The following is a 12,561-nucleotide window of genomic DNA, read 5'->3' on the forward strand; positions in this document are numbered from 1 at the left end:
TTTATTCTTAACTAAGAATATGCAGCAATTATTTCCAACCTGACATATTCCACCTGTGCTAGAATATAACTCCCACAAGCCCATACTTCTAGGCTTGGGCTCAGGAAGTTCCTGCAACATGAAAAAATAACATGTGATGCAGCCTTTCTTTTATAGGTAATCCTTGACTTATGACCACATTTGAACCCAAAGTTTCTGTTGCTAAGTGAGATAAGTGATTTTTCATTTTGCGACCTTTCTTGCAGCAGTTAAGTGAATCAGTGTTGTTAAGTTAGTAACATGGTTGCTAAGTGAATCTGGCTTCCCCATTGACTTTGCTTGTCAGAAGGTTGCAAAAGATGATCACCTGACCCCAGGACACTGCAACCGTCATAAATATGAGTCAGTTGCCAAACATCCTAATTTTGATCACTACCATGGAGATGTTGCAATGGTGATGAGAAAAACGGTCATGTCACTTTTTTTCAGTGCCGCCGTAGCTTCAAATGGTCACTAAACAAACTGTTGTGTACATTGGATGTTTAGAATAGTTACATCAGCAGCAGGTGTGCCTATTCTAGCAATCTTCTAGGTAGATCTTGACTCCCATTTAGAATTTTCCCACTTTTTCCTTTACTCCATTTATTCCTTGACCTTTTGCAGCAGCCTCAGACTGAAGCGAAAATGGAAGATCAAAAACCCAACGTTCTCAAGGCCACCAAACTAGGACCAGGTTAAACAATGACCCATCTAAAAGGCGTCAGGGCTTCCTTCATTGCATCCAGGGCAGACTTATTCATTATTAGGCTCGTAACCAAAATACCAAGTATTCTACACATTCTTTCAGGAATCCTCTTCTGCTCCTGGCGGCTTCAAGCCAGAACAGCACATGGCACAAGGCACTTTAGAACAGGAGTCTTCAAACTTGGCCCTTTTATGACTTGTGGACTTCAACTCCCAGAATTCCTCAGCCAGCATGGCTGGCTGAGGAATTCTGGGAGTTGAAGTCCACAAGTCATAAAAGGGCCAAGTTTGAAGACCCCCTGCTTTAGAATAACCCCCTTCCCGTTTCTTCTTTCCCTTCCCCCCCACCCGCCTCTCTCTTCCAGTTTTCCCACGATCGCGAAGGGCGAAGGGGGGGGCACGATTTACACCCGCAGGCATCGGCAAGCTGATCTAGGATAACTAGGGATCGGAAACCACGTCCGCACAGAAACGCAAGGAGCGCGACAACTATCTTCCTCGCCCAGATGGCCTCCAGGTGGCTGAGGAGAGCGCGGCGATTGTTAGCTCAGCTCCCCCTCAGGGCTCGGGCGGAGGAAGCCGTTCTAGAAGAATCGCCGCGGCAACGCGCTTCCATCGCGCCATTGTCTAGGACCGTCCCCCCCGTCCCCAGAACGCGCCTTTCTCGCTTTGCCCGGCGGAGAAACGGAAGAACTTAAGAGGTTCCGCGGAAACGGAAGCGCGTCCCGCGAGGGAGATGGCGGCGCTGGTGAAAGTCGTGGTGAGTCGGGGTGCGTGACCTGTTTGTGAGAGGCTCCTTTCGTCAAACTTGGCCGGCTCGCTGCTCCTGAGGAACGGATGGCCCGATGTTCGGAGGCTTCCCTGGCGGGGTTGCTGCCCGGGCTGCTCTGTTTGCCTTTGTTGCTCGGTCGAGAGCGAGAACCTGATATATGAATGGCAAGTCCACACCGTAGGGCAGCGTTTCCCAACCTCAGGAACTTGAAGATGCGTGGACTTCAACTCCCAGAATTCCCCAGCCAGCTATGCTGGCTGGGGAATTCTGGGAGTTGAAGTCCACGCATCTTCAAGTTCCTAAGGTTGGGAAACGCTGCCGTAGGGATCGTTTTCATGGTGGGCAGGGGTAGGCAACCTCGGCTCTTTTATGACTCATGGACTTCAACTCCCAGAATTCCTGAGCCAGCTTGGCTGGCTCAGGAATTCTGGGAGTTGAAGTCCATGAGTCATAAAAGAGCCGAGGTTGCCTACCCCCGATGGTGGGAAAGCTGCGAGTCGGAGCAGAGAAGGGGGCTGCTTGTCTTAAGTGTGATCCCCGGAGTTCTCAGAACTGTGTGTGTGTGTGTGTGTGTGTGTGTGGGGTGTCCCCGTGGGAGTCCTGTGGCTATGAAATAACCTTTGCGGAGGAGGAAAAGGAGGATTTCATAACCTTCACGAGGTTTAGTTGGTAGGCTAAAGAGATCCATCCCCACACACCTTCTCAAGGCAAGAACGTTTGAGCTGAACATTAATTGTCATAAAAATTAACACACTTAAGTCGATACCTCTGTCATACTGATGAGCATTGATCGTTTTTGTTTGGAAATGTCAATGGAGATTTTTTCATTCGTTTGGCACTCCCATTACTCTTTTCAGGTCTGTGTGTTCCTGTAAGCACTTTTGCGTTGATTCTCCCGTTTGCCTGTTAGTTGCTCAATAGTGCCTGCATATATATTTATTATTTATTTATTAATTTTATTTGTATACCGCCCTTCTCCCGAAGGACTCAGGGCGGTGAACAGGGCAATACATATTAAAAAACAAAATACAAAAATTAAAACAGAATAACAGAGTTGGAAAGGACATTGGAGGTGTCTTCTAGTCTAATCCCCTACTCAGGGAGGAAACCCTGCCTACACCATTTCAGACAAGTAGTTGTCCAGTCTCTTCTTAAAAACTTCCAGTGATGGAGTATTCACAACTTCTTTTTTTTTTTTTTTTATTAAATTTATTATTTAAAAACATTGGACACAGTACCAGCGAGCTGACAAACCTTTTTGTCTACAATGTTTAAATATATATATATATACATGTATATATGTACATCAAAAATACACTTAAATACACTTAGATTACAAATTGGTGAAATACCACAATATTTAAAACAGTGAGCTAGTCTGTAAAACCTAATAGAGACCTTTCTTTTTATCCATCCAAAGATACAATTTGTTCCAAATTCTATAATAGTCTGATTGATCTTTATTCTTTAATTCCAAAGTTAATCTGTCCATTTCAGCGCAATCCCAAATTTTCCTAATAACCTCTTTTTGTCCTGGGATCTCATTCTTTTTCCATTTTTGCGCAAATGATATTCTAGCTGCTGTGATAATATGGATCGTTAAGTATAGCACGTCTTTAGGATATTTCTCTTTCGTGATTCCCAACAAGAAAAGTTCTGGACTAAACTCCAGATCTTGTTTCAATATTTCTTTCAGCCAAATCCAAATCATTCTCCAAAATTTTTGTGTTTTACTGCAAGACCACCACGTGTGGAAGTATGTGCCTATCTCTTCAGAACACTTCCAACATTTGGGAGATACTGTTGTGTACATTTTTGCTAAGCGGGCTGGGGGGAGATGCCATCGGTAAAACATTTTAAATAAATTTTCTTTATACGATGAGGCCAGTGTTATCCTTTTATTCCTATCCCAAATTGTTTGCCAAGTATCTAGGTCGATGTTATGTCCTAAATTGTTAGCCCAGATCAACATGGGGTCTTTCACTTGCTCTTCAAACAGCTTATATCCCAAAAGTAATTTATAAAAATTCCTTATTTGTTTAGAGTCCGGTCCCAATAATATTTTGTCCAATGCTGTTTCAGAGGTATATATCCCCCATTCATTTTTATCCTTCCTAAATCTCGATTGGATTTGTAAGTAGGCCCACCAATCGAGTTTTATACCTTGTAATTCTAGTTCATTCCTAAGTTTCAATTCCCCCTCCTCATTCAGAATATCCTTGTATGAGATTATGTTACCCAAATCAAACAGATTTGGGTAAACTATCGCTTCAAGGGTGGATAGCCAGACCGGTATTTTGGTGTAATTGTGAGATCTAATTTTTTTCCAAGTATTGAGTAGCGCTTGCCTGATCCGGTGTCTTTGAAAATGCGAGAAAAGACCTTGTTTCTCCGTCCATAGGAAAGCATGCCAGCCATATTGCAAATCGTGACCCTCTAAAGTTAATAGTCTTCTATTTCTCAAGATTACCCATTCTCTAATCCAGCTCAGGGCCGCAGCGTGGTAATATAATTCCCAGTCTGGCAATCCAAAACCCCCATTTTCCTTCGTGTCTTGTAAATATTTCAATTTAATTCTTGGTTTTTTCCCCTGCCAAATAAAATTTAGTGATAATTTATCCAAATTTCGAAAAAATTTAGAGTCGAGTTGAATTGGGATATTCTGAAACAGAAACAGGATTTTAGGCAGAATATTCATCTTAATGACAGCGATTCTTCCCAATAATGAGAGTTTTAGGTTTCCCCATCTTTCCAGGTCACCTTTTATTTGATTCACTACACTATCATAATTATCCTTTTTGAGTGAAGTGCATCTAGCCGTAATGTTAATCCCTAAATATTTTATTTTCTTGACTATTTCTATATCCGTGATTTCGGCCAGATTACCTTTTTGTTTATTGGTCATATTTTTAACAATCATCTTGGTCTTATTTCTATTTATTCGCAGTCCGGCAACCTCACCATATTTAGATAATTCTTCCAATAGCTTTGGTCCCGTCTGACATGGATCCTCCATAATAAAAACTAGATCGTCCGCGAAAGCTTGCAATTTAAAGGTTTCCTTTTTAATGGTTAATCCTTTTATCTTTGGGTCGTTTCTTATAGTTCTCGTTAATACTTCAAGAGTCAATATAAACAGCAACGGTGATAAGGGGCAGCCTTGCCGTGTTCCCTTTTGAATTTGAAACTTGCTAGATGCTTCCCCATTAATAATTATTTTTGCTTCCTGATTGTCATAAATTGCCCTAATTATATTTATAAATTTTTCACCCATATTCATAAAGCTAAGCTGTTGGCACAAAAAAGACCATTTAACATTGTCAAATGCCTTTTGGGCGTCTAAGAAAAGTAATGCCATCTGTTGTTCGCTATGTAATTCATAGTACTCCAATGTATCTAATATTATTCTAATGTTGTGCTTAGTGTGTCTCTTAGCGAGAAAACCATTTTGATCTGCGTGTATGAAATCATTCAGAAATCGTTTCAATCGTTCCGCTATAATTGATGTAAATATCTTGTAGTCCGAGTTAAGAAGTGATATGGGTCTGTAATTTTGGATTAATGTATGGTCTGTGTTATCTTTCGGAATAAGGGTTATGTTTGCCTCTAGCCAAGATTTAGGCGTCCTTGCGCCTTCTAATACTGCGTTAAATACCTCCACTAGGGGTTGAGCTAGGATATTTTGTAATTCTTTATAAATCTCTGATGGAAGACCGTCGGGTCCCGATGCTTTATTATTCTTTTGTGCATTAATAGCTTTTATCACCTCAGATAGTCGAATTTCCTCGTTTAACATATTTCTGGTATCTTCTGTGACCTTAGGTAGTTTGGCTCTTTGAAAATATTCCTCCATTTTCTCCACACTTGCCTGGCTATCTTCTTTATATAAACGTTCATAAAATTCCTGGGCTATAATTTTTTTTTTTTCCTCCTGGTGGAATATTCTCCCTTCCTCATCTCGTAGTTCGTGAATCCAGTTTTTCCCCTTTTGTTTTCCCAATTTGTATGCGAGCCACCGGCCCGGTTTATTTGCATTTTCAAAAAAATTTTGTTTCGTGTTTCTCAATTGTTGTGCCAATTTCTCTTTGTCTAGAATGTTAAGTTTGTGTTTAATCAGATCCATAGATTGCTTGATATTCTCTTTTTGTGGATCTTGTTGGAGTGTAACTTCTAAGCTCTTATATTCCTCTTCTAATCTTTCCCGTTGTTGTCTTTTCCCCTTATTTTTATATACCATATATGCCCTCGCTACCCCTCTCATCACAGCCTTAGCTGTATCCCAATTGTTTTGTACTGAGGTGTCTATAGCTTTATTTTCCTTAAAGAAAAAACTTAGTTCTCTCTCCATCTTAGATTTGAATTCGTCTTCTTTTAAAATTGCTCTTTGAAGCGTCCATCTGGATATTTTTTTGGAACCTTTCCAGATAAGTTTAATAGGATTGTGATCTACCCAAGTACCTGTCGCTATATGTACCTCATCTATTTCTGAACTAATTTCTTTCGTCATCCACACCATGTCTATTCTAGACCATGAGTTATGTCGGTTGGAGTAATATGTATATTGTCTAGCCTTACGATTTCTTTCCCTCCAGACATCTTGGATATTTAGTTCCTCAGCCAAGTTAAGAAAAGATCTCGGTAGAGTTCTTCTCTTCTTTTTCCTAAGCGTCTTTCCCATATAATCCAAATTTATATCTAGGATAGCATTAAAATCTCCTATTAAACAAATCTCCTCATAATCAATGCTACATATCTTATTGTGAAGTGTTTTGAAAAATTGTTCTTGGTTATGGTTTGGGGCATATATCTCTACCATCATGACCTTCCTGTGATTTATTATAACCTCGACTATCAGTATTCTACCCTCTTTATCGTTATAAATTAGTTTTGCAGTCAATTTTGGGTTTACATATAGTGCCACTCCTCTCTTTTTCTTGTGTCGGTCTAAGGAAACGAATAGGTTCCCTATTCTTGGTTGTACTAACAAATATTTTTGTTGTTCCTTTATATGGACTTCTTGTATTGCCACGATATCCAATTGTTGGTGAATAAGCCTATTAAAAAATTTCCGCCTTTTCACTGGCGAATTCAATCCATTAATATTCACAGACATAATACTACACTCACCTCCCTTCATCTTACTTATTTCTGGTTTTTGTGGATCTCGTGATTCGGGGCTCTCTCTCTTCCTTGTCTCTAGTTCCATGTTTCTCTGTTAACTCACCGGATTTGTTCCTTCTATCCTCTGTAGCTAAGATCTTCCCATCCATTGCCACACGTATTGTATCTCTTTCTCTTACCTCCCTTCCATCTTGATCTTCTAAATCTACTTCCTCTTGGCTATGGAAGTGGCGTTTGTAAAAATCTTCTGCCTTCTCTATCGTGTCCAGTCTATGCCTTCTATCCTGCCACGTAACAAGAATACCCTCTGGAGTTAGCCATCTAAAGTTTACATTTTCTCTTATTAGTTTGGATGTTAAGAATTGATAGCCGCGTCTCAGATCCCTCATCCTTTTAGGTATCTGTTTAAGGATGGTGATTGGTTGGCCCCGAAATTCTAATGGTTCCTCTCTAGATCTATGCAGAAGCTCATCCCGAATTGATTTTTTAACTAACCTTACATGTACTTCTTTTGGGAGGTTGTGCCTTCTCGCATAATTAGTTTGGACCCTGTATGTTTCATCAATTTCCGCCAGCATTTCCTCCTTCCCTACACCGAGTGCCTTTGCCATCAGTTCTGCCATCATGACCAACAGATCTTCCCCTCTTTTTTCTTGAACGTTCTGAAAGCGTAGATAATGAGCAGCCTTTTCTGCTTCCAGAAAAATGACTGTTGTTTCTAATTCCTTATTAGCCTGAAGGAGTGTTTCATTTAAATCATCTACTCTCTTTTCCTCTTTTTCCATTCTAGCTTCCATATCTTGAAGTCTTTGTTCATTTTTGACTAATTGCTGTTGAATCCCTTCAAATTTATCATCTATCGCTTGGATTTTCCCCTTTAATTCACCAGTGTCGTTTCTTATTTGGCCTATTTCTCTCTTCATCTCCTCGTGATTTTTGGCCATTGCCTCGTGTAGGTTTTGCAAAAGGGCATGTAAATCTTTAAAGGAATTCGAGTTAGATCTTTCCCTTTGCAGCATATCCTCTATAGATTTCTGATTGGAGGGACTTGAGGACATCCCCTGTCCCTGTGCTGCTGCCTTTTTGCCAGCGCTAGGCTTAGTTGCTCCCGAGATACTTGTCATGTTTCCCCAATTTTAACAGCGTTTTATCAATGTATAATACCCTGAGTCTTATATAAACCTTTTAACTCTATGACAAAAGATATATAAAACAGTTACCACCAGATACTTATTACCAACTAAGCAATTTATATAATAAAATTCTATAGTATGAATATAATCAAAGTCACGTTCTTCTTCTTTTTCCCCCCCCCCCCGTTTCCGGCGCAGAAATTGGCACCTTTTCCGTCTTCCTCTGCTGTCAAAGACCAGTAGGTGTCCCACTAAACAAACCTCCAGTTACTAAATTGCTATATCAAATGGCCGCCCGTGACAAGTAGAGTAGAATTTCAAAAGTTTCAAAAGTTCACAAATTCAAAATTTACCAGGATAGACCAGACTAGACCAAGCTGATCGCTTTCCACGCCCGACAATCCAGAGTTCAGTCTCTAAGGCTCCAAAGCTCAGACTTTGACTTGTTGTAGCTTTTCTCCAGCTAGAATACAGTCATATAGTCTTCGGCTTTCTTTCCCTTGCTGTTTTTGCCAAACGCCTCCCTCAAGACTTCTATCGCCGCTTATTCCCTCTCCGTGAGGCTCCCACTTCGAACCAGTACCTCTTTCACAAGCGCTTCCTATTTAATATTCGGATACACTCTCCGTCAGCTCCGCTCTACCGTTGTCCCGCTGCTTACGTGCTAGCTCCGTCCCTCTGTCAGATCTTCATGTCGGCCATTACTGGCCTCCTTCTCCCCGGTTCGCTCGCATCAGACTTTCTCCGGATCTTCAACACGAACTGCCGCTCATGAAGGTTCTCCGGGCTGCCTGCAACTTCGGATGTCCCTACAGGACCTCCTGAAGCTCCGAAAAGCCCCCGCGAACACTGGGTGAGAGGTTGTGCGAGGAGAGAGCTCCGTTCACACAGCCGCCCGCTCTGACAGTTGGCTTCACAACTTCTGAAGGCAAGGTGTTCCACTGGTTGATTGTTCTAACTGTCAAGAAATTTCTCCTTAGTTCTAGGTTGCTTGGACCTTCTTATAGTAACTATAATCATTAAAAGGTTAGAAGAAATATGAACATTAATCTTTCTTTTGCAAGGCAGGTATATTACAGTGTATGTAGTATAAATATTTAGTAAGGTTAAAGTAAGGTTCTACATTTACGCAGGAAAAATCAAATGCATAGGTATAGTATAGGTGGTACCTTGCTCAATAGTAGTAACTGTGAGAGGGATCTCTGAGTCTTAGTAGACAATCACTTCAATATGAGCCAGCAGTGTGCTGCAGCTGCCAAAAAAGTCAACACAGTGCTAGGCTGCATTAACAGAGGGATAGAATCAAGATCAAATGAAGTACTAATACCACTTTACAATGCTTTGGTAAGGCCACACCTGGAATACTGCATCCAGTTTTGGTCACGATGTAAAAAAAGATGTCAAGACTCTAGAAAGGGTACAGAGAAGAGCAACAAAGATGATTAGGGGGCTGGAGGCTAAAACATATCGGGAACGGTTGCTGGAATTGGGTATGTGTAGTTTAATGAAGAGAAGGGTGAGGGGTGACATGATAGCAGTGTTCCAATATCTCAGGGGCTACTACAAAGAGGAGGGAATCAAGCTATTCTCCAAAGCACCTGAAAGCAGGACAAGAAGCAACAGATGGAAACTAGTCAAGGAGAGAAGCAACCTAGAACTAAGGAGAAACTTCCTGACAGTTAGAACAATTAACCAGTGGAACAACCTGCCTCCAGAGGTGGTGAATGCTCCAACACTGGAAGTTTTTAAGAAGAGACTGGACAGCCATTTGCCTGAAATGGTATAAGGTTTCCTGCCTGAGCAGGGGGTTGGACTAGATGACCTCCAAGGTCCCTTCCAACATCATCATCATCATCATCATCATCATCATTATTATTATTATTATTATTATTATTATTATTATTATTATTATTATTATTATTATCTATTATCTATTAGTGAGTGAGATGTGCCATGACACAGTCTAAAGGCAAAGAACAATTTTATTAAAGTAAATCACTTAGATCCAGTTATAATATCTGTTGTATCCAAATGCTTCTCTATACTTTTCCTAATACTGCAGTTAATGGAAGTAAGTCTTTTCATATTCAGTATTGTGACTGTTTATCTTTCCACTGGAATTATGACTATGTTTAGCTTTATATTGTGAGATATTCTGGCTCAAGCTGTAGCTGGTTGTAATTGATATTGCATCCTTAAGGATGCTTTTACATGGAAGCTGTATGTTGGAGGGTTGTTTTGATTATCACTATTAATGGTGATATAGCATTTTAATTATACTAGTTAGTATATACTTCATTTTAATTTTCTCATACTCTAATAGTTTTTCACAAATTGTTTTATAGCACTATAAAATATAATACATTATAGAATACAGATAATAGCCAAGTTCAGTGGCATTTCTAGAATAGAAATTAGAAATGTTCTTAATTTACCAACTGTTATACATCTATTGAAAACCTGTTGAATAATTTATAAACTATAAATTATAATTTTATGAAATTACTATGAGTGTTAATAGTACTATGAATGTATAATGAGTGTTCCTTTTAGGGTATAATTTGTTGAGAGGATATTCCAGGATGACTTAGGCACATATCAGTACTACAATAGAATACATGTATATCTCTACTTAATGTAAATGGATATTAGTGCAGAATATATAATTACTGTCATGTATCAATGCATGCTATTCCATTAAAAAGATGACATGTTTTTTTCTGAGATTCAAGAGGTAAATGCATGCCCAAAGCCCATAAACCAAAAATATTAACCATACCCTGAAAAGTTACTAGAATACAAATCTGACTAATAATTTGTCACTTTGAATTGTAATTAAATATCTTGAAAATTCATATGGTATACTCAGGAAATTCAGAATCTTCAAAAGACCAGTACATTTATATTTTATACTAAGCTGTATGCTATGTATTGAATTTAAATTCTGTTCCAAATGAATGACCATTGATATACATTCTTTTTTATTTTCCTTTTCTAGATACACTGTACTAGAGAACCTCATTGGATTTCATTATGCAACGGATTGATACCAACATTAGCTCAACAGCAGTGGGGCAGGTTGCTTCATGCTTCTCTCCAGGTAGGAGTTCAACCATAATGGGGCAGAATTCTCCATGGAAATTGTTGGATAACATGTTTTTACAGGTACAGCTGCAAGAATGGGAACTACTATACTGTGGGAATTTTGTGGGAATGTTGAAAGAAGTACTTTCTATACCTTTAATCTGCTGAATAATTTGAACCTGACGTAACTTACTCTGTTTGCCTTTATCATTCCTGAAGACCAGTTTTATCTGCTATGCTTTGCAGAACATTGTTCTTTATTATAAGCTAAACAACTGAACCATGTGACAGTATTGCATAAAACTAAAAAAGTATATGTTACAGTGGTTAGGAAAGGATATATTAATAGGAATTAAGATGAAATGTAGGAGTTAGAGAGGCTTCAATTTAAAAAAAAAAGAGAATTATAGTCAATTGGAAGTGGAGATAATATAATTTTGGATAACAAGGTAAAAGATAATGTTTCTGTGAGCCTACTGAGGGTTTGTTTCGTATTCAATATATATTTCTAGTAATGGCTCACTTGTATAGATTTTAAGGCTTCATAGACCTTCCTGATCTTAACTTTTATTGGTTCACTCCAGTATGTAACTTTCAGGCTTATGTTATCTCTTAAGCTAACAATATTTCTCTTCTGCATTATTTTTTGCATACTTATGCCCTTTTCTTTTTGTTCTTTTATCAGAGACACAACAATGGCCAGTTTCAGTTAACCAAAGTTTGCTGTGATTTAATACAAAGTATCAGGACCATAAAACAACCAAACAGAACATTTCATCACACAAAGGTCAAGACAAAGCTAAGTTTTCCATTACAATTATGCTGTTCGAATACACTGGGCTATGCTTGTGGTCTTATTGGATCTGGAGATTTCTGGATTTGTGTAGGAGAAGTGTGTCTAATAATAGAAGCTACCTTTATAGCAGCATAATTTTCAAGGGGGTTTCCCCTATTTGTTGGATCTTCATAAGGAAACTGTAAAGGGCTGTTCATGCAATATTTCTGATTCTGGTTGAGCAGTGTTTGCTCATTCTAGAAACAGAGGCATCTGGATTTCTATAAAGATGAAAAGCAGCTGTATAGACAGAGTCAGGGATGAAATGTGTTTGAATATTCGTAGCTTGGGTTCATAGTTGGGCTGTTGGTTTGATCACCAAGCTTGGCGATTTGGTTGCACATGTTTCATTTCCATAGTTGTAAACCCAAGTGAAATCAAGGAGAGAAAGAGAAACCTGGTTCTCCACCAACAAGTCAATAAACAGGCACATTGACACCAACCCATTCTACCAACCACTGAGAACAAAAGAACTACTGCAACTGCAATTCCGAAGGCAGCATTTAAAAATGAACAAACAGGCACCCCACCACACAGCAACAAAAATCACAGCCCTCCACAAGAAATGAGACCAGCCAGCCAACCAAACAACCTGAAACCAGACCATGACTCAGAGGCAACCAAATGAGCAAACACCATTTGCATCACACAGACTATACTTAGACACGAAGGAGTATGGCCCAGCAACAACAACCAGCCAATCAAATAGTCTGAAACCATACCATGACTCAGCAACATGTGGACAAACAACACCTACACCAATTTACATCACACACATTTATTTTTCCATTAAACTTAAATGTTTTGTGGCTTCCACTTAGGGAGATTCTTTTTTACTCAATGGTACTTGATTTTTTAAAAATCTGTTTAACACCATTCTGAGTCTCTAGATT

General features: G+C 39.3%; 1 protein-coding gene across 1 annotated transcript in view; it reads left to right on the forward strand.

Moving 5' to 3' along the window:
- Positions 1-1,233: 1,233 nt before the first annotated feature.
- Positions 1,234-12,561, forward strand: part of UQCC1 (ubiquinol-cytochrome c reductase complex assembly factor 1) — a 35,410-nt gene continuing 24,082 nt past the window's right edge. The window contains exons 1-3 of the mRNA XM_083358065.1: positions 1,234-1,483; positions 10,748-10,849; positions 11,519-11,620. Of these exons, the coding sequence (XP_083214191.1) occupies positions 1,460-1,483; positions 10,748-10,849; positions 11,519-11,620 (228 nt within the window). The 5' untranslated portion in view covers positions 1,234-1,459. The remainder of the gene's footprint in view (positions 1,484-10,747; positions 10,850-11,518; positions 11,621-12,561) is intronic.

The sequence above is a fragment of the Vipera ursinii genome (assembly GCF_947247035.1).
Source record: "Vipera ursinii genome assembly, chromosome: 3".
Classification (NCBI taxonomy): Eukaryota; Metazoa; Chordata; class Lepidosauria; order Squamata; family Viperidae; genus Vipera; species Vipera ursinii.